This window comes from Cyclopterus lumpus, chromosome 7 (genome assembly GCF_009769545.1).
Source record: "Cyclopterus lumpus isolate fCycLum1 chromosome 7, fCycLum1.pri, whole genome shotgun sequence".
In the NCBI taxonomy this organism is placed as follows: Eukaryota; Metazoa; Chordata; class Actinopteri; order Perciformes; family Cyclopteridae; genus Cyclopterus; species Cyclopterus lumpus.
The window spans coordinates 20,964,756-20,990,973 of NC_046972.1; the positions used below are offsets into that span (position 1 = coordinate 20,964,756).

Here is a 26,218-nt window from a genome sequence, read left to right on the forward strand (position 1 = left end):
CGTTGTTAATTATTCATGATTAAGGTTATTTGAGGCGAGCCAACTGTAGCAATCCACCATTAAATTCGCCCCTTACGTCCGACGATACGATCCTCTCGCGTCACCCGCAGACAGCTGTGGCTGAACGCTCTAGAAACGTCCACTTACGCTCCACCTGCGTCAGTGCCGACATTCACAGCACCGAGATACGCAAGAAGATCCGGAGTGGAGTCCACAGGCTTATAGGCGTTTGCGTCGGTTGTTTGTGGGCAGTGTTCTTCGAAATTTTTTTTTGTTGTCAGACGTTGAAAGTTTCCCTTTCGCGAGGCTCGTTTTTCGTTTCACCCGCGCACGGAAAAGAAGCTCACTTCGCATCGAGACATGTAAGTTGTTGGGGTGTGAACGCCAGCGATGGAGGGAGAAAGCGCGATAGCGCCGCCGCCTGCTTTTCGGCGAGCTAGCTAGCCAACGTTAGCCGTGTGACAAACATGCGTTTTTTCGCAAAGGCGGGAGGTTGGCCTTTGCCTCCAGTGGATTATACGATAACGATAGCTCGCTAGAACCTCGTAGACCGAGAACAAAAACGCACAATGCACCTTTTCGCGAGTATCGTAGGAGGCTGGTGTCAAAAGCATTTGTAGGAGAAAAAAAACTGCTGCGTTGTGCCGATAGCTCGTGCACCGCATGGCTCAACTAACGCGTTTGTTAGCTGTGCTAGCTGCGTTCATTGAACGACTTCGCACTCGCATGCTATCGTTAGCTATCGTTAGATTAGCACTCGCGTGTGTGTGAGAAGTCCGTGATTTTATTTTATAAGCGTTACAAAGAAAATATGTGACTCGTGTGTGTTTTTAAATTCAACGACTGTGATGCATATAAAACGTCGCAATGTTTTAGCGAACGTCCGTGTTTAACGCTAGCTTTCACGCGCTTGTTGGCTGCACGCGCGTGTGTGTGTAAGAGGATTTGGGCTCATGATTTTAATGCCAAGAGCAATATTGTGCCGTGAAACAAAAAAGAAAACGTAAAACATCCCTCTTACTTTTTAATATAGTTCACATAAATTAAATATTAATTAACGCTATTAACTGAAGTCAGTGAGTCGTTATCGATTCATGCAACCACTGACATGTGACTTTGAATGTACTCAAAGGGTTGTCATCGAAGATGGTAATTGCAAGGGAACATGTCACACATCCATTTGGTACGGTTTGTTTTAATGGGGGTTAAAAATAATAATGGATTCATTCACGATTCTTCTCTTCTAACTCCTGTAAAGTTGGATTGATCCGAGCTTTATTTGAATTGAGCCTCACTAATAATAATATTAATAAACCTGGGACATTAGTCCCACCCAGTGTGCATTTAGCACGATTGTAACTTTTTTGCAGGTTTACGATGGAGAAAAAACATTACGACAATGTGTAGGAAAACTTGAGCCGAGCCCACACACAACTATTAATATAGGTTGTCTGTTTTTAAGCATGCACAGATGTTTCACTTGTGAGGGTTATGCTCCAGGAGTGCATTGTGTAACTGGATGCTGTGTGGCAACCTGAGACACAGGCCCTTTGCTACCTTAAGGCTTACCCACCTGTCACCAGTACCTATGACCTGTATTCTAAATGTTTTATGTTGTCGGGTCTGATGAGTGGTTCTGTTGTACAATAAATAATAAAGGTTAGGCCTTTTCATCTTCACATGCTGCTTTAAAACTCTTAAGAGATTTACTTTGAATGGTTATGGTGATTTTATAATTGGTTATCAATGCGTTGATGTTGAGATGTCCTCTTGTTTCTTCACAGGCATCCAGCAACGGCCAAGTGGTACGATAGGAGGGACTCTGTTTTTATTGAGTTCTGTGTAGCCGACAGCAAAGATGTTAAAGTCATTTTTGATAAAACAAAGTTTGTTTTCAGGTACGTTTTGTTTCATATTGGTTTGTCGTAAATTGCTCAAGTTGTATTTTAACCACGAATCTCGTGTCGCTAGTACCTGTGTTTTTGATTGAGTTGGGTGTCAATTTATTTTATTTCCACAGTTGTATTGGAGGAACTGACAATGTCAAACATGAGAATGAAATGGATCTTTTTGAAGCCATCGACGAAAATGTAAGTTTTGTTTAGACGCTAATGTAAGATGGCGTTGTACAAAATGGAGACTGAAACTGACCGCAAACTTGTATTTTCTTTCGACCTCAACAAAGGAGTCCAAACATAAACGCACAGATCGCTCAGTGTTGGTCTATATAAGAAAAGCACAGCCAGGGAAGCCGTGGCCAAGGCTAACGAAAGAGAAGGCTAAGGTGAGTTATTGAATGCAAAGGACGGTGCGTTTCAAACATTTTGTAATGCTAACCGTTAACGGTACAATTAATTTTACGCACAACATAAATGAGAGATCACCATTTTGTGTTTTCGCAGCTGAGTTGGCTCAGTGTTGACTTCAACAACTGGAAAGACTGGGAGGATGACTCCGATGAGGAGATTGGGAACTTCGATCAATTCTCAAATGTAAGCACATTGCATCGATTCGTATGAGTGACGTCATTGCTAATCCAGGTCAATGTTTGACTCAAGAGGTCGGCGTATCTTTAGGATTTTATCAAAACTACTCAATACTCCTTATTAGTTTGGTTCTTTGTCAATATTCTCATTAGTTCTTAATTATTAAATTACTTTTTAATATATTTTTGACAAAATAAATTCCAAAGAGGACTATCATTTTTTGTATTTTAAATATAACTAAATAGTTTTTATTAGAGTAGCAACACTAATGTTTTCAACAGGAACAATAAACTCTCAAACATTCGACTGAAAAATACATCTAGCGTGTCAATAAATAACAAAAACTAATATCGATGACGTCACACCTACTGAGTCATGTTTATAAGGAATGAAGTACGCGAACATCAGTCGGTGTCCGTAATTCATCCTGTCCTCCTCACTCTGTTAATGTGATTTACTGCCTGCAGGAACCGCTGGTAGAGGGAGGAAAGAATGCTTTCTCAGCCAGCACATCAAATTTTGCAAAAATTTTAAGCCACGAGGCCACAGAAGTTGAAGTGCATACAGACGGCTTTTATTTTAGCTTCGATTGTAGCAAGTGGCTATTAGCCAAGAAGATTTCTGTAGTTGGGTAAATTATACCGGTGATGGATGAACGAGCCGGACAGAGCAGACTGAAATATGACTTTATTAATATGGCTTAGCCTTTCTCCACCGTGGCCTCTGATCCGCTGGCGTAATAATATTTGACAAAAAGTACAGAGAAAAGAACATGACATCAGAGCTTATCAACACTCGGCACCGGTTTAAAAAAAAACTAAACACTCCGTCTGGCCAAGCACCAAAGAGTACGCTTAAAAGAATGTGCCTAGAAGACGATATTATGGAATTTTAATAATGTTTATCTCAGTTTTTCCTCCTTTTGCTTTCTATAAATGTTCTTTTTGATTACTCGTTCACTATATCCTGACTCAGAATCCAAATTTGATAGAAGTATTTTTCAATTCAACAACTGAATATATCACACTTTGTGTAAAATGTCTGTTCGATACAGATTTAAAGTAAATGAAGAATGACAGTGTTGCATGTAGTTCCTCACTTTTCTTATTCCCACTGTCACGATATAACAAATATATTAAATCCCTCCCCCCCCCAAAGATTGCTGTTGAGTGTTTTGTCATTGGCCAATAATATATATCACTTTTTGTAATTGAATCATTCCGTGTGCCAGTTTGTCTTAAACTGAAAGAAAAATGTTGGCTTGATGTCTTTTTACAGTTGCAGCGTTTGCCTAATGAGTACTTTTAATAGTTAATAACTTTTGTTTAATATTACAGATCATGAACAACATGGGAGGTGAGGATGACCTGGCTGAACTAGACGGTCCAGAAGAAGTAAGAAACTTTTATTTTATTTGTTTCTTTATTTCTAAGCGTTAAGCTTCTAATTAGAAATATAAACTAATTACATGGTTAATATTGTTCTCCCTAATCTCCTTTTCTTTCTTGTCTTTTTTTTTTTTTAGGATGAGTCTGCAGATAGCGATGACGAGAGTAAGTGTTTATAAGACAATGTAACAACGCATCTGTAAATGAGGGGTTTTAAAGTGTATTGTGAGGTTTAACATTTATTTCTGCTCCAATTTACTTTCAGAAATGCCAGATTTGGAATAGAAGACTAAGACTCTGGAAAGAAAAAAATGGAAGAACAGAGGGCAAGAGGAATCATAACAAATGTATATCTTGAAACTGAAGGCAGTGACAAACAACTGTACATATGAGTCAGTAGCCATATTTAAATCCATAGCCTCAGCTCCAAACTTTGACCGATCAGTACACTGAAGGTTGATATGCATGGTATTGTACAGAGCAGCTATCTCCACTTCCATTTGCTGTACTGCAACTTTTGGGCATCTTGTTTTACTGTTAAATATTACAAGTAAGCACACATTTTTTTGTTGGAAAAGCTGTGTAGTCGTCCTCAACTGAGCAATATGTGATAACAGACTTACAATTTGTTTCCGAATTAATTGTGGTTTAAAATTAAATAGGCCCACCCATTCCCAATGTTGTGGTTTTACGTCGACCAGTGTAGTTTCTCTTGATTTTAAAGACACTAGCTTTGTACATCATACGAATTAGATCTATTTTTTGATTGGGTTCCTCTAAAGCCTTCCATTTGCCGTAAATTAGATATCCAGGAAGCCAGTCTTTGTTTCCGTGGCTTAGCTGTTCAGCTTACATGTTTCCCTTTACTTCTTGTTTAATGTTTGAAAAATTGGAATATTCAGAAAATCATCTTCCCAGTTCGTCACCTACTTTGGTAATCTGAATAGATGCCACATTTAGTATCTTAACGGTTCCACTTTCCATGCCCACCTAACACACATCGCGCACATCTTCGACTGCAGAAGCGAGGCGAAATGTTTTGCAGCTGATAACGAGGCCCGAAGCTTAATTGGGCCTCGGCGTCATGTGGCGTGTTGCTTTTCTCCAGGTTCTTTCCGTTTGTTCATTTAGAATGATCCTCCCTTCTCGGTGAGGGCGTGTCGGACCGATACGGCGACGTGTAATGACCAAATTCTATTTGCACTGTCAATAAAGTGTATGGGGAGACAAATAGTGTTGAATTACAGTGGAAATTCTTTTTTTATTGTCTACATCTTTCTAATAAACTGTTTAAGAATCATTCTAAATCTCTTTTTTTTTTTTTCTTTGTTAAATGATATTTAACTTGTTTTTGAGATTGGTAATTTTGGACAATACATCATTATTGCAGAGTTGTGTTTTTAAGATCTGTCATCTTGTAGATGGATTGTTTGAGATTATGAAATTTAATTTTAGTATACAAACTCAATTACTTGTTGGACACAATTACATAATACAACTAGTCCTACTTATAATACAGTATTTTCTACTAGTATTGTTCTATTTCGGTGCTAGGACCCAGGAACCTTCAAGTTTGTCGGCCTAGGATATTAGCATACTTCCTCTGCGGGCCTGATTTCCTCACTGTCATTTCCGAGAAGGTGACTGTAATTTGCAATACTAGTTTCCTGTTTTCACCCTAGAGCACATTAAAATAAAAGCCTAGATTTTGACGTGTTCAAACTCGTATTAACATTGTCTATTAATCATTTGTGGTAATAGCCAATGTTATGGTGGAAAGTAATTAAATATGTACACCTAATCAAATACCGGTACAGAGGTATATTACTGCTGAATATTTCTTCCCCAGAATTAAGATTGTCCACTTCAATTATTGATAGCAATCCTATGTTATTTTTTGTTTATGTATTTTTTTCTTATCTTGTTCCTGGTATAATCTTTGATTAAACTGGCACAATATTTTTCCTTCGGGATTCATAAAAATCGGCATTATCTTATACACACACAGGCACCACATTAAAGGTGTGCTTACATTACTGCACCAGTAATAGTAATGTAATAACATAAAATAATAAAAATGGACAGGGGCTAGTCCTGTATATTGACATATATAAATAACACAATACTAATGTGATTCTGGTCATTGTTTTTATAAATAACAATACATATACTATTACTGGAAGTGATTTTGGTCATTGATATTATAAATAACAATACACATACTAATATTATATGTGATTCTGGTCAATGTTATTATAAATAACAATACACATACTAATATACGTGATTCTGGTCAATGTTATTATTATAAATAACAATACACAGACTAATATAATACGTGATTATGGTAATTGTTATTATCATGAATAATAATACATATACTGATACTATATGTGATTCTGGTCATTGATATTATTATTATTAATAATAATAATACTATACGGGATTCTGGTCATTGTTATAAATAACAATAAATATACTAATACTATTCGTGATTCTGGTCATTGATATTATAAATAATAAAGCATTTACTAATACTATACGGAATTCTGGTCATTGTTATTATAAATAACAATACATATACTAATACTCTACGTGATTCTGGCCATTGTTATTATAATCGGGGATTTTCTTGTGAAGTCTCGTGAAGACATGTGACCGGATGTGTACGCGGTTGTTGTTGGGACGTTTACTCCGCTCCTGCTCGCTCTGTTCTGTGATCATGGCTGCAATGGACCACACCAGCCATGTTTGCTAATTTAAAACCCAAAGGTTTGGGAATTAGTTGTTTATTATTTACCGCTGTGCCATCTTCACCCGCACATGAGACGGAGGTTTTAGAGGCACCTGAGCCTTCGAAATCCAAGGACTTGAAAGGTTGGATAGCTTTAACCTGAAATATCAGCGAAAACTTTTGATGGTGGCAGTGTGGGAGGATGATGCTCTGCAAAAAAAAAAAAACTGTCTGTGTGCGTGCAGCGTAAACAATGTAACTTCATCTGGCTGCTAGCTCAACGTTAGCCCGTGAACAAAAGGGGGAGCACGCCTCCCATCTGTTAACAAGCGAGTGTGGGTGAGTTAGCCTCGGTCGTTACCGACACACCGGTTGGTATTTTACATTTTTTTGGGGCATTCGCGGACCGTCACCAGCGCGTGCTGCGGCACCTTCCACCTTGGTTATTAGCTTTCACATCGGAGCGCGAGGACCCGGACGACCGTTGATGATGCTAGTTAGCTGTCTAGCTAGCTCCCCTATCGTTCGGCTCTATTGTGATGATTTAGCTCAATAACCTTGGAGCCGGAGCGGCTGTTTCTGCCCGACGGTTCGCACTAATACTAAACGGTACTGCCGACCCACCCGAGGAGCCGAACTCCTCCGCGTGTAAACGTCTCCGGTATCGGCCGTTAAGCGCCGTTGACGAGGCAGTCGCTTTAAAAAAAGGGAAAAAAAAGAAGTGAATCTTCCGTTCGAGGAACGAGGCTCGCGCTGCTCCGCTAAACGGCCTTAGCTGAATTAGGGAATCGACTCTCGCACACGCACACACACGCGTTGGTGTTACGTGCGTTTCGGCTGTTAAGCAGCGAGCGATACGGTCACGGCTTCAGGGCCTCCGCTTGTTATCCGTTGATACTCTGGACCGAGGCCGCCGCCGCCGCCGGGTTCTTCGGGCACAGTTTATGGGCCGCGCGCACGGTACAAAATTTGAGTTGAGCTGATTATCAGCGGCGCCTCTATCGTGATATCCCCGGTTGTCCATTACGGCTCGCCGGGGCCTGGCATCTGGCTGTTGCTTGTTTTGCTGCGACATTTTAACGGTTGTTGTTGGAAGGAGATGGTGCTGTCACCAAGCGGGGGGCAGCTGCCCCAAAATCATTCTGGGATGGACATTTTCGTGCTTAATTGCGCATCGTGTTTTCTAAGCTGCGTTAGGCATTTAATGACATTTAATACTTTTTTTATTTTGTGATTCAGAGTGATGGACATCGCGCACATGCATTTTTGAAGCATTTGCTTCCACTTCTTATACATGTTACTTGGATTGAGTGTAAATCTGGATATATTTTTTTAATGTGTTTTCCCAGATGGAGTCAAATAATCATTTCAACTATGACACCCACTCCTCAGCAAACTCAGGACTGAAACTCTCCTCAGTGGATTCTCTTTATACTAATGGGTCCTCCATGAGTTTTCCTCAGCAGGGGAAGAGTGAGTATTTTTTGTATTTTATTGTGAAAACCTTCACTTTCTCTCTTTTAAAAAAAAAACAAAAAAAACGTTGTTATTAATGTTCTTCTGTCAAACAGGTATGAATGGCGAAATGAATGTGAATGGCGTCACTACTGTACTCGGGTCCGGGGTGCCTGGTTCCCACCCGCCGACGGCTCCGTACCCACACATGAGCAACCACCACCAGAGCAGCATGGGCTACGACTACTTGTGGGGAGGTCACCCGCAGTACAGTCCGGCCATGGGCAACTCTCCTGGGCACGGGATGCACCAGAAGCAGCCTACACCCGGGATGGTGCAGCCTCAGTCACAGCACCACTTCCAGGGTCATGGACAGTACCAGCTGAATGGGGGTGTTGAAAGCTCCCACCAGCCCCCTGTGGCTGGCCCACCAAACATGCCTCTTACTGGGAGTCAGTACTGGAACAGGAGTAACCCTGGCCCACAGCAGATAAGTTATAACTCCCACAGTATGTATGGGACATACCCGAGTCAGGCACATCCTGGAATAACACCATCACAACATCACCAGCAGCAGTCCATACAACCCACCCCGCATCAGCCGTCACAGCAACACCTCCACTCCCACCGTCTCCCACACCACCACCACCAGCAGCACCAGCAACCACAGCATTATGGCCTGATGCCAAATGGGATGCCCTACTACCAGCATCAACCCCAGCACCCGTCACTTCCATCTCCTCAGCAACAGCCATCGCAGCAGTCTCAGCCCCAAGGCCAGGCTCAGATGATGCCGCCAGCTGCCCAGAATTTTTCTCCTTCCCATGGCAGCCCGCAGCACCACAGCTTAAGCGGAGGGGGCACCGGCAGTCCACTTCCTGTGGGAATATCCTCAACGCCAATGATGTCTCCGTCAACAGTGCAGGATAGTGGATCGCCCAAGGGTCACAGCAGGGAACGGAGCCCCCATGCTAGCAATGTGGGAATATCTACCGTCATGCAAGGTGACCATTTACACCTTTACATTACAGATGTGTTTTGAGGAACGTTTTGTCTAATTGGCGCACGTCTGTCCTTTTGTGTTTCTCTAGTTTCCACAAAAAGCTAATGATATTACATTTGTGCCTGGATGTGGTTAGTTCTACATGTTGACACTACTGGTATCTATCAAACTTATATTTCCTCATAAATGAAATCGTCTTCTGTACTTCACATTTCCTCCTTAGATGTCACCAGTTGAGTGATTTTCATACAGTCATATGGTCCTCTTCCTCTTTGTGCATACTTGGACTCGTCATCCCGGCTGCTGATCATATTAAAACATGGCACTCCCTGGTTGCATTTGCTTCCTATGGCATCTGTATATGAGAGAATTGTATGTTATTGGTAAATCATTTTAGAATTTGACTTTTTGGTTTCAGCATTTTTAAATTTGTTATTATTGTTAACATTGTTATTTTATGTATATCTATTTAGTCTTTTATAATACTAAAATTAATATCTGGTTTTGCACTTTTGATCAGATTAAACAAAACGGCTGAATGTGTCACTTTCAACCACACTTTTCATTACATTTTTAGACAAAATGAGAAAATAGTCAGCCAATTTATTGATCTAGCCCTGCTAGTTATTTCTTGAACATGAATGTTTAATATCAGGCCAGGATTCATGTCTGTGCTCAGTGGTGGTGATAATGCCAAGATTCAACCAGCAGGTGCCACTGTTTGATTATGTAAAACAGTGACCATCTAACACTCCAGTACATTATACACTCACTGTGAATTCATCATATAAAAAAAAAAAAAAAAACACTTCACCGCCTTATTTTCTTTATTGACATTTTTGTTTATTCCTTTCTCAGGGCACACAAGAGAAGATGTCGAGGATGTAGATACCAGCTATAATGGCATGGAAAGGGCACCTGCTGCCCACAGGCTACCCAAAAGTTCAGTTCATGTGGGACCTGATTACCGTCAGCATTCTGAACAGCCGGCAGCTCTGCGACCAGAAATGGCGTCCCCTGTCAGAGAGACAGACGTTAATACACCTACCCTTTCAGTGTCATCTCTGCTCTCTGCATCTACCAAGGCCTCAACACCTCCTCGGGTCTCTGAGTTGCCCACGGTTGCCCCCGGGCCTCCTCTAGTATCGCCCACTGATGTAGAATCTACCCCACCACAAATCTCAACGCCCCCCAATGTGTCTCCAGCTGCTCCTCCCAGACTTTCCTCGTCGCCTCTAATGAAGCAAGGCCTCAGGCCTCCCGCTTTTGCTGCGACTGAGACATCCCCTGCTGGAACCAAGCATCTGTCAGTGGGGTCCTCTTCCTCCTCCCTGCCTACATCACCTCAAACATTGTCTACACCTCATGCTTCAACTGATAGTATGTCTACACCTGCAGCATCTTTGGTCTCTCCTCAGTCATCGCACTCTTTGACTCATCAAATCAAGTCTTCATCGCCTCCTTCAGCTTCTAGACCTCAATCAAATGTCACAACTGCACCCATCTCATCTCTTCAGCAGATGTTTCTAGGGTCCAAGCCACCTCTGATGACATCTTGCTTTCCTGATACGTCTGGAGCTCAGCATCAAAGGCCTGGACCCCCGAAGTTATTGTCTGCTGCCTCATCAATGGGTGCAAAATCCTCCTCTGCTGGTGTGGCTCCACCTCTAATGTCAGCATCAGGATCTTCAACCTCAACACCACCCAGCTCTTGTACGTCTTTATCTGTCTCAAAAACTCCTTCAGTTGGCAGTAAACCAGGTGACCAAGCGCTCACACCCCAGCGTCTGACATGCACTCCTCCAGCGGCTGACTCTGGTCTTTCCTCAGCAGCAGCAGCATCATCATCATCATCACCAGCAGCGGCGGTGAATTTACCCTCCCTAGCAGACCATGAAAGTCTTACAGTCCGACCTCCGTCTACCCTACCTCTTCTAACCGCTCAAGCCTCCAGGACTGCACCCGTGTCCGCCCCGCCTGCTTTGGTGCCTCTGACTTCTGCGATGGGTCCGTCTTCTGGAGTGGTCCAAAGTTCTGACTCTGAGCAGCATCCTCCAAACACCACTCCTCATGCGCCGAAGCAGTCGTCTTCGAAGTCAGAGCACCGCGGTCACGGCGAGGATGGGAAAGCGTTGGCTGAGGAACAAAATGGAAAACCGGAAGAACACCACCCTCGTCCTCATCGTCCCCAAACCAAACCATCGCAGAAGGTGGAAGCTACTGAGACGAACAAATCTGAAATCCGATCACCCAAACTCCTCACCGATCTTCCTGGGAAACCCACGCAGACCACAGTCGCTCCCAACAATACACCAACAACCTCTGAAAAGCACCACCTGCAAAGCAGTATCTGTGAGGCAGAGGACTCCATGGCGGAGCAGACTCCACTCAGAAAGTCTTCACATCTCCACAGCACAAGCCGAGAACATCTGACGGATGAAGAAGAAGAAAGTTTTAACTCTTCGCATACAGCGTCTCACTTTGATGGCGATTCGACATTTGACTGCCCCTCTAGAATTGACATCAGCTCGGCCTTCGAGAAGACCTCTCTCTTAGACGGCGACAGCTTGTGCGTCGACGACTCCGCTCACTTCGACAGCAGCTTTCTCCTGAGAAAGGACACCTCTCAGTTCGACAGCACTTCCCATGCAGAAGAGGAACCATCTACTGGGTTTGACACCACTGGAGTTAGCGGCTATTCTTTGGAAGACTCCAGGGATGACACGCTGGACTCAACCAGGGAAGGGGAAATGTCTGAGGCAGACGAGACCGAGGACAGCTGTCAGATCGCAGGAGATTCCATGCTGGAGTCTCTCTCTCGGACAGAAGAGCCTTCTGACACCTTGAGTAAGTCCAACTCTCAGCCAGGTCTTCGAGGTACATTCCTAAAGTTCATGATCATGGAAACTAGTCTCGCATCACAAGCTGCAGTTATTAGAAGTATGCCTTCTACATAACTACACTAAATGGATTTTTATTTTTCCATGCATAACTTTAGTTTTCTGGCTTTCATCGTCACCCATTAAATTATGGATATGTTTCCAAACAGATTCTGTTTTGTATGTCAAGAATCCTGCATTTCTGAATTCTGCCAACAGTTTAATATTCTTGTTTGTTCTCAGGACCGGAAGCAGAGTGGAGTCCCAGAGGACATGATGCATCAGACTCAGCTGGAGGCATTAGCATTAAGACCACCGCAAGTGAGACGACGACTCCCCCGAGTTTTAAGATGAGAGATGAGAACTTCATCGCCTTCAGTACCCCAGCAGAGAGCCTTGCTGTACACCCACTCCAACCAGTAACTGATCCTATTGTGTCGGCTGCCGGAGGACATCAGAAAACACCAGGGAAACCACGCAAACCTCGAACCCCAAAGGCAATATGGACTAAAAAACCCGGTATTTAACATTATGATTTCAGAAGAAGGAAAAAAAAACAATGTTAAAATGTTGGATTTGATTGAGATTTTTTCTTCTTCTTCTTCTTCCCTCTGTTGTGTTAAGCTCCTGTGGAAGCCAAGCGGAAGCCTCGGGCTCGAACCCCTAAAGTGGAGAAGCTGAAGACTGACGAAGAGGGAGGCAATAAAGCGGAGGTAGTAGCCAAGGGCAGAAAGAGGAAGAAGGCTGTCAAAGTGGATGTTAAAGAAACATCAGGTGTGTGTGGAGAGGCTGGGCCTCCCACAGGAGAGGTTGATACCGTCACAGCCACGATTGACGCCGTTCTAGCCAACGCTTTAGCTTTTACCGCAGCAGTCGAGAAACCCAAGAAGGCCAAAAGGGCCAAGAAACAAGACCAGGAGGGAAATGCGGCAAAAACACCGAAACAAGATGCCGAAACAGTCGCTGCTGATGTTGACGAAAATGATGACGACAGCTCCACTGCCGGTAATGAAGGCTGTTATTAGTTATTTTTGTGAGGTACATTGTTTTTCCACTGTAAACGGTATTTTACTGAGACCTGATGTCGCAGTTTAACAGTCAAACATGCTGAACGTGGTCTCGTGCGTTTTCTCGAACAGGTGAATCTAACAGACAGAGGAGGGTTGCAACTGAGGAGCAGGTTCAGTTCCCGATGCAACATGGGTAATGTTCCTTTTGTATTATAGTTTCTATAATATTCATTAAATCCGATACCGTTAACCAAAACATGCCAAACAAGCAGGATTTCTAAGTTGACTGCTAAATGACTAAACTCCAGTTTTACTTAAAAAAAAAAAATCCTTCACTGTAACTAAATGCATTTGCGTTTTGCATAATGTTTCTGTCTCAGCTGTCGGTTCATTATAGTAAACAAAATGTCATGAAGTGCGGTGTTAATTGTATTATAGCTTTAACTCCAGTTGTAATGATGAACTCTCTCAACTGTAGTTGGAGGAGGGAGATTCGTGTAAAGAAAATGGAGAACCGCATGAAGGGAGAAACCTGGTACTACACACCTTGTGGACGGAGGATGAAGCAGTTTCCGGAAATAATCAAGGTACAATTTCGGTTAAACAAAAACATAAATGTCTTTTTTAAATGATTTTAAAAACACGGTGATGTATTGATAATGTCAAAACAATGACTTTTAAAAGCTTATTTTCTCACTCTCTGCCCGTTCTCCTAATTGCCTCCTCCAGTACTTGAAGAAACACATGGACAGTGTGGTCAGCAGAGAACACTTCAGCTTCAGCCCACGCATGCCCGTTGGAGACTTTTATGAAGAAAGAGAAACTCCTGAGGTCTGTATATGTTTCCGAATGCTGCCCAGTTTATTTTTCCAAAGCTGGAAGAAAGTAATCGTTCGCAGATCCAGAGGATTTGGATCAAAACCACTGCACAGTGGTAACAAACATGTGCTATGTTACAGGGTAAGCAGTGGATCCTCCTGGCCAATGAGGAGGTTCCCTCGATGATTATGGCAATCACTGGCCGGCGAGGTCGACCTCCAAACCCCGATAAGGAGAAACCTCGCAGGGTCCGTGCCCTGAAGGGGGTGCAGGCCCGCCGCCCCGGTAGACCTCCCAAACCCAAGATGATTGACCTCCTCAGCAAAGTTGACGCCAAGCTTTTGAAGCGACTTGAGGCCAAGGGTGAGTGGTTTTAGACAATGATGTGTTTATAGCTAGTAGGTAAGACTTGGCAAACAGAAGACTTGCACATAACCTCAAGAACATTGCACTGAAGCTAATTGTTTTTCCATTCTATAGAAGCTCTCACGGAGGAGGAAAAGGAGAAACTTGTAAAAATCAAAAAGAAAATGAAGAAAAAGGTATCTAGTTCAGTTTGTGTGGTTTGTATTTTTGAGCTGTTTTGCTGGTGACGTCTCATCCTCATTTTGGTTTCTGCTTGTTTTATTATTCAGGCAAGAATGAAGAGAAGGGAGGATACAAAGATTAAGAAGATGAAAGCAGAGAAAAAGAAAGCCAAGGTAAAGATGTAATCCATCCCCAAAAAACATTTCATTAGCACTTTCCTCAGCACAACCCCTTCCTCACCTCCACCCGTTCTTTCTCCCCTCTCTACACTCAGCTTGAGCAAGAGTCCAAGGACCCGGACCCGGACCCGAAGGCGGAACCAACCGACCCGACAGCCCCCCAGGTACCACAGCCGGCACCGGGGGCCGCCGCGGTGCCCAAGAAGCCCGGCCGCAGGAGGTCGGTCAAGGTCGAGGCTCCGCCTCCGGTACAGCAGACCGACGAGGAGAGGATAGCCCAGGGTAAGAGGGTGCTGGGTGCTCGGAGTAAAGCCAAGGCTCTGGCTAAAGCCCAGGCAGAGGCCGAGGCGGCAGCTCAGGTGGCTCTGACAGCTAAGAGGGCAGCGGAGAGGAGAGCGCAGACCCAGAGACGCATGGAGGAGCGGAAGAGGCATCAGTTGATCGCAGAGGAACTGAAGAAGCCCATAGAGGACATGTGTCTCACCGACCACAAAGTGAGTCGTGTCATTGAAACTGTAATCACAGAGCTAACGTAGACTTGAAAGAAACAAGGGGTTTTAATCCTGACTTTTAAACTTTGTCTCATCAGCTCCTGCCAGAGCTGTCCCGTATCCCTGGCGTGGTCCTTTCTGGTAAAGCTTTTGCACACTGTCTGGCTGTGGTTGAGTTCCTACATGGCTATGGAAAGATCATTGGTCTCAATATACCCAAGGACGTCCCCAGCCTCGCCACCCTGCAGGAGGGTCTCTTAGGCCTGGGCGACAGCCAAGTAGAGGTCCAGGACCTTCTGATAAAGCTGGTGGAGGCTGCACTCCATGATCCAGGCCTGCCATCATTTTATCAGGTGTGTGTGTGTGTGTGTGTGTGTGTAAAACGGTTTCCCCATTTAATGCTCGTCCTAATAAAAGAGCAACAATTTAATTGACGTTTTTCTCCTCATCCCAAACCTCCAGTCGGTAAAGATCCTCGGGGACAAGTTGGTTGAGACCGAGCTGACTCGCAGCACAGTCTCGGAAGTGCTTCGCGTCTTTTTGGAATCTCATGGTTATGAGATCGACGTGTGCAACACGCTGAGGACCAAAACGTTTCACGCTCTGCCTCCGGACACCAAGGCAGCCATCCTGGGCTTCCTGGTGGACGAGCTCAACAGCAGCAACGTCGTGACGAGGTCCGAACGAGAAATCAATTAGTCATTGTTTTTTTTTTTTTAAGGTTACTCTTGAACCTACAAAGTGTGTTACTTTTATTAACGTATACATTTTAAATTTCAGTGACATTGACAACACATTAGAAAACATGGCAACATACAGGAAGAACAAGTGGATCATTGAGGGGAAGTTGCGCAAGTAAGGTCACGCTTTTCTCTCTGGCCATTTAAAACGCACAGAGCCGTAGGACGCGTTGATCCTCATTTGTTTTCTCCCTTGCAGACTGAAGGCGGCACTAGCGCGCCGCACAGGACGCTCGGAGGAAGAGCTGTGTTTCGAAGAGAGGAGGCGCAGCGCCAGAGTGGCGGAGGAGGAGAACCTCAGTCTGGAGGAGGGTGGCCTGGTCTCTGAGAAAGGCACCCGCCGTGTACGCAAAGAAGAGCCCAAACTCAGTGATGTAAATATCTGTTGTTGTGAATTTTAGCCGTCTTTTTTATTTATTTATTTATTTTTTCAATCAGACTCAGATTTTTCCTACATTTACTTTTGGTCTCTTCTGTAACAGAGCGAGAGCCCGACCAATGCCAGCATTCCAGAGCTTGAAAGACAGATTGATAAGCTAGCCAAGGTAAATCGAGGTTACACGGACACAGCTTTTTATACGTTTATGCTGCTTTTTTTAAATATTAAATATTCCTCTGCTTTTTTTTTTATCTCCACAGCGCCAAGCGTTTTTCCGCAAAAAGCTGCTACAGTCATCTCATTCCATGCGGGCCGTATTGCTGGGCCAGGACCGCTACCAGCGCAGATACTTGGCCCTTCCTCACCTCGGAGGAGTTCTGGTCGAGGGGCCAGAGGAGCTTTTGAGTGAGTCTGAGAATGAGTTTGAATAAAGAATGTAACTGCTCTCATTTTTAGACTTCACAAACCTCTTTTGCTTCTCCACCTTCATCTAAACCTTCCTTATATTTCTATCACGCAGCTTCTGGAGAAGTCCTTTTAGCCGAGGTTCCTGTCACCTTCCTCAAAAAGGAGCCCAAACTGGAGGAGATCCCCATGCCTACCACTCCTTCTCTACCGTCCTCTCCTTCCTCCGCACAGCCCCAGACCTTTTCTCCAGACGAGGACAACCTCCCCGGCACTGCGTCCCTCATGAGCAGGCCAAGAGGACGAGGACGCCCCCGGAAAATCAAACCGGAAGTGGAGCTTCACCTCCGCACGGCGAAGATTCGCCGCCGGCGTCGAAGTAGCGTCAGGTCGGGGGGCGAAGAGGGGCCGGGGTCGCCGAACAGCGGCACGCACAACCTCACGCAGGTTGCTTTCCAGAGCTGGCTCAACCAATCGCAGGACGCGGTGACCGACGGCACGTGCACGCCAGCAGGGGATACTCCGGAGGGCAATCGACCAGAGGAGAGTGTGAAGGAGATGGCGGAGAAACGGGGACAGTGGTTCAACCTGATCCCAAAACAACCGTGCGACGATAGCTCCCTGACCGAGTGTCAGATTCCCAGCTCGCCCTCTAAACTCCTCCCAAGTGTTCTGCCCGCACTCGCTGCTCCTCTCATGCAGGTGTGCTAAAACCATCAGAACAATGAATCCATGTATTATGCTTTAATAATGCACTTTGAGTCTTCTGTGTGCCATATAAATACATAATCTCTCACCTCTTACCCCGCAGCCGGACCCGCTCTTGCCTTGCCTGACCCCTGCTGACCTCTTGACCCCAGCAACACCACAGGACGTTCTCTCTACACTACCTGCTGCCGCTGGTCCAGCACCACCTCCCCCTCAGCTTCTTCCAGCTCCCGTTCCTCCGACTACCCCTGCCAGGCCAGTGCGTCGGCGGAGGAGAGGGAGCCGAGGCAGTAGTCCTGCACGCAGAGGGCCGAGAGGAGCCGCAGCCAAGCGCCGGGGCCGCCCTCCCAACTCCGTGTTCCAAGAGCTCGAGCAGCAGTACTTCACACAACTGGTGGTCAAGCCCATACCAACATGTAAGTTGTGTTTGGTTTAAATAGCTTTAACTGGTGTTACTTTAGCAACTATGAGGTAATTCAGAGCTGGTGGTCATTTATTGTGTCTTTTCTTATTTGTATGTCTATTTTGTCTTTTCCAGCAATGGTGCGTGGCTGGTGGTGGATCCAGGATCCAGAGGAACTGCATAGCACCTTACAGGCCCTCAATCCAAGGGGCATCAGGGAGAAGGTGCTCCATAAGCATTTGTCCAAACACATGGAGAGTTTAGTCGAGATATGCACCAAACCTATCAACGGTAAGTGTCGTGCTTCCTCAATGGTTACTGGACTTTGTCATTTTGCATTTGAATTCTGATCAATTAGTATTTGTGCACTTACAACTGCTCTTGCCGGTCTAGACCCTATATTTGAGTCGAAGATGGAAGAGAAGGATGTGCTGCGGGAGGCTCTGCAGCAGCCCTGGCAAGTGCAGGAGAAAGCGATGGAGACTGACATCAATGCCCTGCAGTGGGTGGAGGACCTGGAGCAGCGGGTCATTGCAGCCGACCTCCATCTGAAGGTGAGAAGCCACTTCGTGCGCGTGTGTGTGTGTGCGCGTGTGTGTGTGTGTGTGTGTGTGTGTGTGAGCCCGGGTGGCCGTCCGTCCGAAAACCACCTTTTCTAAATGCATATCTGCTTTTTCTGTTTCTCCAAGGCGGCACCTCAGAGTGCAGCGAATGATGCTGAACCCATCACAGAGACGCCAATGGCAGAATTCCAGGTGACTATTTAAAAACTTTATGAAACTATTCCTCGAGTTCTTTAGTTCAGAAACATAGCATCCGTTTAGTTTTCTCCCCCACTGATACTTAAACTGTCCCCGCCTCCCCTTTTTTTTTTTTTTAAGCCCTACACGATCCCAGATCCAGACTCCACGCGCGACGACCTCCAATACTATGAACACGAGGCCGACCCGCGCGACGACTGGATCGTGCGGACCAAGAAGGAGTGGTCCAACCTGCCCCGCGCCGCGACACACCCGGTGGACTTGGCGGTGCTGCGGTTGGGCAACCTCGAGCGAAACATAGAGAGACGCTACCTGAAGGAGCCGCTCTGGAACATCGCCGAAGTGATGCGCCTCGCTCCTCTCACGCCCACCCCGGGAGAAGAGCATCCCATGGATGTCTTCAGGTGAGACGGACTTTCTGTCCTTTGGATTGCAGGGGGAGGGATTTGTGCTTTTTTCTTATTTTCCTTATTTATTTATTTTTCTTCTAGTCTGGAAAGCGAGATCACATCTCGACTACGAACGTGGCGACAAGCTCTGGATCGCTGCCGCAGCGCTCCTCAGGTCTGTTTGTGTATACTTCAGCTGGAGAAGGCCATCGCTTGGGAGAGATCTGTGACTAAAGTGGTAAGTAACCTCAAAAGATTGTTGTTGGCACAAACTAACAACACTAAATTCACATAAGTTGTCATCTTAACAATAAGGACTTCCGCTCTGCTTTTTTAATCCAGACTTGCCAGGTGTGCAGGAAGGGAGACAACGACGATTGCCTCTTGCTGTGTGACGGCTGTGATCGCGGCTGCCACATGTACTGCCTGAAGCCCAAAATCACCCAGGTGCCGGAGGGAGACTGGTTTTGTCCTACCTGCATTGCCAAGGTCAGAACCCGTCCTCTGAATCCTGACTAAGAAAAACTTACAGGATAGATTATGGCCGTTTTTGTGGCGAGTGTGCCCTCTAAATAATTTGTTCTCTGCTATATCAGAACCAGAAACAGGGTCTTTTTTTCCCCAAGGAATTTGCCTGGGGGAAGAAGAAAAAAAACAGTATAAATACAATAGAATATATAAAGTGTGTGAGATAAATCTATCTTGAAAAGAGCTGTTCCGTTCCCCGGCGGCTCAACCCGCTTCCTCGCTCTCTCTCCGTCTCCTCAGGACGACTGTGATTCACCGCGCTCGTCCAAAAAGAGGACCCGGGTGAAGAAGAGAAGATATGAAGACGAAAGCTCCGAAGAAGAGACGTCAACGCGGCGAAGTAGCGGCGGCGGCGGCGGCATGGCGACGCGGTACAAGGAGACCGTGACGCCCCCCTCCGCCTCCCGTCACTCCGGAGAAGGAAGCGCCGCTAAACGTCGCCGCATGACGACCCGCAACCAGCCCGACCTCACCTTCTGCGAGTGAGTCCTGCCTTTTTTTTATTTAATCTTATTAACGTTACGCAACAGGAGTCTTTATTTATTCATTAAGTCCACGGGGGGGGGGGGATAAATAGTTCTGACGGTTATGTTGTGATAAATTTGGGTTTTTAATGATTTTAATTTCCTGCCAGGATCATTCTAATGGAGATGGAGTCTCACGCAGACGCCTGGCCGTTCCTTGAACCCGTCAACCCCCGACTGGTGCCCGGCTACCGCCGCATCGTCAAAACCCCCATGGACTTCCTCACCATGCGAGAGAGGCTGCTGCAGGGAGGGTGAGAGCGGATTTGTGCTTCTCGTTTTCTTTACCACTTATAATTTATTAGCTCTCGTTCACAATCGTTAAAGGTTCACTTATTAGGGCCATTAAGGAGGTTAATATCACCTTTTTTAGTTTCTGTAATAAAGTCACTGGCACCATTTTCCAAAATTCAAAACAATGTTATCCAACAATATATTCTAGATATTTATTGGTGTTGAGCCTTTTGAAAAACTCAATTTTCACTGCGGCCAAACATTTTTTTAAATTACTTTCCCGCACCCACCTTTTTATTAACAGGACGACTACTAGCAATATAACAGCACCGTAAAATACATTCATCTAACCACAATAACACGTCAGACGTGTGCTATCATTCGGATATAGAGCAATGGAGACCTGAGCTTGTAGATTACTTGGCTAGTGTTGACTACTTGTTCTGTATTTAAACATTTCCTATATTTCTCACATGAGAATATTATTTCTGCCCTCTGTGATACCTTTTTTTTTTTTTATTAAACATCGGGCCTCTTTCCTCGTCTCAGGTACTGCAGCTGTGAGGAGTTTGCGGCGGACGCTCATCTCGTCTTCAACAACTGCGAGCTGTTCAACGAGGACACGTCGGAGGTGGGAACGGCGGGACATGCCATGAGGCGTTTCTTTGAGAGCCGCTGGGCGGAGTTCTACTCGAATAGGGACAAATAGAAGTGTGCGCCTCTCCTCCCCCCACACAGACCCCCCCCCCCTAAGGGTGGGGCTGCATACTTTTGGTGCCGTCACCGTCCCAGGCACACACGCTCTCTCTCTCTCTCTCTCTCTCTCTCATGTGTATTCTCTCATGTATAGGTATATATGTATAGATTTTGGCTATTTGTCTGTTATTGTTTCCTCTACCGGACAAATCTTTTTCCAGGCCGACAACAGCTGAAATGGCTTGAACTTGTACCCATTCCTCTTCACAGAGAGCGAGAACGCGTCTCTTTCTCTTTCTCTCTCTCTCTCCACTTTTCATTCCTCCTTTCGTGTCTCCTCATCTTCACCTCAGCACCTCATCTCCAGTTTGCATTCCCCCGTCACGTCCCTTCACGCGGCCTTCGGTCAAACCCTGCTTGCGAGGCGACGACGCGGTCTCAGGCCCCCTCCCTCCCCCTCCCTCCCTTCCCGAGTATCTTGGTTCTCAGACTCGTTACTGAAGGTCAGAGACTGAAGGTCAGAGACCGATCGCACTATTGCGGCCTAACCGCCGCACACTGGACCTGCTCGGCACCGCTCGACGGCAAAAATGGATCAAAACTCTTCACTGAGCTCGGGCCGTTTCTTACCTGTTCAATGGAAATGTAATGTAATGTGGTCTTATGCCTAGAAGTAATTTTTTTGCTCAATATATTTTTATTATATATTCTATATATAAATATATATAAAGATTACAATAGCTGGGATTATTTAATAGCAATAGCTTAGTAGTGAACGTGTACAGATTACCATATAGAGATGTCTAGACGATTTCTGAAAAGGCCAGTTAAACTAAAAAAGAATCTGTTCTTGGACTGTCACGAGTAGATGTCGTATAACCTCCACTTAAAGTCTTGCACGCTACGCGTACACACACGCGCACACATAGACATGCACACGATTTGACACACACACACACACACACATACCCACCTTCTGCTGCTGTGTGAAATACACTGGTTTCTGGGACTGGAGGATTTATTTGGTGTTGGTCAGTCGGTCTAGGCTTATAGGCTTTTATAGTTCACTGTTCCTCTTGTTAAAAGTAAATTAAAAAGCGGCTCGCACTGAAACTTTTCGCTCCGCGATATTATATCGTGGCCACAAGACGAGATGCTGTTGGCAGTTGAGAACTTTTATCGGTGTGGAAGATGTACTCCTGTGCCTCGTCTGAGCAGGCGGAAACATCTCAACGGGTAGTTTACGTGCAAGGCTCAAATCCTCCCATGTTAAAGACTAGCATTGCAAAGGAGCTCTGATAATGAGGTACTGGGCACGTTCCTGCCTGGTTTTTTTTTTTTTTTCTGTCTTAAATTTCCTTTTTAATTATTTGATTTTTTTGTTTGTTTGTTGGTGTTTTTCAAGGGCCAATTTCCGACGTTGCGTGGCATGGTTGGTTTGCTATGAAGGTCGACGTGACGCCACAGTCTGGGTTTTATTTAAATGTGTTTTTCTTACACTGAACTCTCGAATCCGTTGATAGGGAAAAAAAATAGACTTTGATGTTCCTTGTTACACTTAAAAGGGACAGACGTTTTTTTTTTCAAAAAAGAAAAAAAAAAAAGATACGAAAACCAAACGTGGTGTTAAGTGAATTTTTAATAATGTACAGTTTTGGTGACTTTAAATTTGTTCCTTTATATTTTTAGGACCAAATCATCATTTTTAAGAGGAGGTATTGCAAGACTCTGTTGTATTACGGTGATGTAACACGTGTGCATCTGTAGAATGTACTGTGAGTTGAATAAAAACCACATCTAGTAGAGTACTCTTCTCTCTTTTGCCTTTTTTATTATATGTGAATCTTTTCTGTGTGTGTGTGTGTTCCCGTTTCCTCCCACAGTCCAAACATATGACATTTAGGTAATTTGGCGACTGTAAATTGCCCATATTTCATATCTGTGTGTTTACAGTAGACTGGTGACCTGTACGGGCCCAGTGCATGCTGGGATAGGCTTTAGCAGGATTAGAGAGCCGGAGAAGCTGCACATGGCTAATAACCCATCAGGAGCAGCTCTAGTGCCAATGGGCCTCATTCACAACCTGTGAGTAAACACCAATCTGTGCTCAAACCGAGCATACCAATGAGTTGCCCATATATCTCTAATTCAAAATGTTCTTACTTTAAATTTGTTCATCCAAATGTAGAAACACACACAAGCGGTGAAGGACCGGCCGGCTGACTCTGTGTAAACACACACTTTTAACCTCATTTTCAAAAATGCGTTCATTTAATAGACAATATTTAAAAAACCCAGAAGTTGCGTATGGTGGTGTTGAGCATTACGGCCGACTGGAATGACTGACGCCAACTCTAAAGGGAGCACGATTCCTTTACACCTGTGTTTGTGTCAAAATTGCTGAATAATTCATCACAATAATTTTAAAAAAAGCAAACTGGTTTTGACATTTACAGCCAAGGAATAGAATTATTGCACTTTGATCATATGTTCGGAATAGAGCTGAAATGATTAGTGGATTCATTGACGCCTCCTTGTTTTTAACCCATTAAAGTGTCTTTTTCCCTTTTTTCGATGCGAGCGTCCAGGGACAGAGGACGTCTTGCGTTGTACAGATTGTAAGGCTCTCTGAGGCAAATTGTAGATTTGTGATATTGGGACATACAAATATAATACAACTGATTTGTTATTGGGCCATTTGAAGATATCCGTATGGACAAATATTGTGTTAAGCATTTACATTTAAAGAACATATTTTTTTTGCATTTTACCAACTGAACAATCAATTGAGAAAACATGACTAGGCAATAATAAAAAAAAATAGCCTTAGATCAAGTTGAAAAACTATAAATTACTGACTGTATTTAGAAGTACTAAAGAGCGACATGATGAAACCAGAAAAGAAGGTGACAATGCCGCTTGCTCCCCTCATACCTCTACTAAAACTCACTGTATATCACACGTTTTTTAAGAATAAAAAAAAAGAGGCCTTAAATAATGCTGAAGTGTTTGGGCGGGGCTCCGCAGCTCCATGGAGAGTTCTGTCCGAGGCACATGCTGCTGGGAACGTCTTGCCATCACTCCCAGCTGCCCTACAGTGGTAGAGACTCGAGTACACCTCACACACACACACACACACACTTATATTCTAACACATAAATCCACAAACAATAGGTGTGTAGCTCAGATATATAAAAGGTGTTCTTTATGTGTCTTTCGGTGCATCTCTCCCTCTTTCTTTGCCCTCTATCGCTCCCTCAAATCCCTGAGCTGGCGCTTTACGCGAGTGTGTGTGTGTGTGTGTGTGTGTGTGTGTGTGTGTGTGTGTGAAGTTGTGTCAGTGTCAGCACTCTGGGCGGTGAGGGCTGAAAACTCCCCACGCCAGCGGGTTCCAGTGTGGCCCCCCCCGCCCCGCCCCGTCCACCCCAACTCCACACAGTTGGGCTTAGCCCCACAAAAGGGGGGATAAGAGTTTAACAGTTGCCCTGGAGAGGAGGGGGTAATCCACGGCATAATGGGGACACCCCCTCCACCGACCAACCAGTTCATTCTGGACTCTGGCCCCTGATGCTTGGAGGGTCGGCAGAGTCAATTCAGACAATATATTCAGACTCTAAACCTCCCCACATTGTAGTATGTATATACATACTACAATGTGGGGAGGTTTAGAGTCTGAATATATAATATAAAATATATATATATATATATATATATATACATTTAGAGTCCGAATATATAACATATATGTATATATTATATATATATATATATATATGTATATATATATATGTGTATATATATATGTGTATATATGTATATGTATATATACACATGTGTATATATATATATATATATATATATACATTTAGAGTCCGAATATAATATATATATATATATATATATATATATATATATATACATATGTATATATATATATATACATATGTATATATATATATATATAGATATGTATATATATATATATATACATATGTATATATATATATATATATATATATACATATATATATATATATATATATACATATGTATATATATATATATATATATATATATATATACATATATATATATATATATATATATATATATATATATATATATATATATATACATATGTGTGTTTGTTTGACAAAACGTCTTCATAAGGTGTTTATTCGATATCAAAGAGTGAAAATAAAAAGCCTGCCCAGATGCTGCATCACAATCGGCTCTATGGCAACAGCATCATGAACGACTCTGCCCCCCCCCCCCCTCCCCCCCCCCCCCCCCCTTCTCACTAATGGCCCCTTTCTCCTATAATTGATATGAAAATCCGGCTGCCAGGTGCTCAAAACGCACGAGACAACAGGCCGAGGCACCAACACCTTCAGGTTACGTGGACGTCGCAGCCTGCTCGTCATGTGTTAGAATAATAAGTTTAAATCCTTCTTAATGTCGAAGCATCCTATGACAAGATTTTAAGGAAGGAAGTCTGCAGAGGCTGAGTCTGTGATGCTGGATTTTTGCAGGTAGCTCGTAATGAACTGTATATACAGTATATATATATCTTTTTTTTTTAAATGATGATGACAAAAAATGACTATATATACAGTATATATATCTTTTTTTTTTAAATGATGATGACAAAAAATGACTGTATATACAGTATATATATATGTCTTTTTTTTTGAGCAAATGATGACAAAAAATGATTTAATCGTTAATATGTAATATAAAATATTTTCAGCTGTGGATTTGGAAGAAAAACAGAGAATATAACCGGACTTTAAGGCCTGTCATACTTTGTGGTATGTAGAGGCAGCACTTGGGGGAAAATATACTTAATACTGTAAAATACTGTAAAACAATTGGTTGGATACGTTGCATTATTTTTAAAATGTAAATACATTTTTGGAAGCTTGCTGGTATTTGGAGCTTAGCTAATTTCTTTGGTGTTGTGCGTGCTGCACACAAACGTTCAGACGTCATGTGAACCTGGAATGCGACATTAAATGACCCACTTTTCGCGGCAATGCCTATAATTGTGATTTCGGTCTTTTTTTTCCCCTCCATGACGGTTACATAATTTCATGTCCTCACCGCGCCCTCTGAAGAGGCCACAATCACTTCAGCTGGAAGATGAGTGAAAGGCCCCTCGTAGCTTCCTGAAGATGCATTAAATTGCTCAAGGTCGGTGTTGAACGTGTTGCAGGAGAACCCGGGCGGGTTAGGGGCGCTTCACGTGCAACCTTGGAGAGACATTGTTATAAGTGTTTGTGCACAGGAAGACTCAGGGCCTAAGAGGGTGAGGAGAGGGTGAAGAGAGAGGAGGAGGGGGAGGGACGGCTCCCATCAAAGGGTCTCTCAGACTCTACAAGGTAATGAGGGCTGTCGCAGAGACCCTGAAGCCCTCAGACCCTGAGAGCTGAACACGGACGGAGACGCACACGGAGGAGAATAACACACTGAGGTCAAA

The 26,218-nt window shown here is 44.1% G+C and overlaps 2 protein-coding genes across 2 annotated transcripts; both read left to right on the forward strand.

Annotated features, from left to right (window-relative positions):
- Positions 1-27: 27 nt before the first annotated feature.
- On the forward strand, positions 28-5,168 carry LOC117733616 (prostaglandin E synthase 3-like). Its single transcript, XM_034537395.1, has 8 exons — positions 28-362; positions 1,785-1,898; positions 2,021-2,090; positions 2,186-2,284; positions 2,403-2,492; positions 3,824-3,880; positions 4,012-4,039; positions 4,140-5,168. Coding segments are annotated over exons 1-8 (480 nt in total). The 5' UTR covers positions 28-360; the 3' UTR covers positions 4,160-5,168.
- A 1,847-nt stretch (positions 5,169-7,015) lies between these two features.
- baz2a (bromodomain adjacent to zinc finger domain, 2A) lies at positions 7,016-22,547 on the forward strand. Its single transcript, XM_034536277.1, is given in 29 exon segments — positions 7,016-7,217; positions 7,958-8,081; positions 8,180-9,067; positions 9,925-11,913; positions 12,189-12,464; positions 12,570-12,950; positions 13,085-13,148; positions 13,434-13,542; positions 13,685-13,786; positions 13,915-14,137; positions 14,255-14,475; positions 14,577-14,975; positions 15,071-15,325; positions 15,435-15,649; positions 15,753-15,827; positions 15,912-16,086; positions 16,195-16,257; positions 16,352-16,496; positions 16,612-17,198; positions 17,308-17,620; positions 17,743-17,898; positions 18,001-18,161; positions 18,297-18,362; positions 18,489-18,772; positions 18,860-18,995; positions 19,100-19,246; positions 19,526-19,767; positions 19,920-20,063; positions 20,593-22,547. Coding segments are annotated over 28 exon segments (8,100 nt in total). The 5' UTR covers positions 7,016-7,217; the 3' UTR covers positions 20,753-22,547.
- The last annotated feature ends 3,671 nt before the right edge of the window (positions 22,548-26,218 follow it).

Coding starts and splice junctions, on each gene's coding strand:
- LOC117733616 (XM_034537395.1), top strand. Junction 1,899..2,020: donor AAAACAAAGTTTGTTTTCAG/GTACGTTTTGTT, acceptor TTATTTCCACAG/TTGTATTGGAGGAACTGACA. Junction 2,091..2,185: donor TTGAAGCCATCGACGAAAAT/GTAAGTTTTGTT, acceptor ACCTCAACAAAG/GAGTCCAAACATAAACGCAC.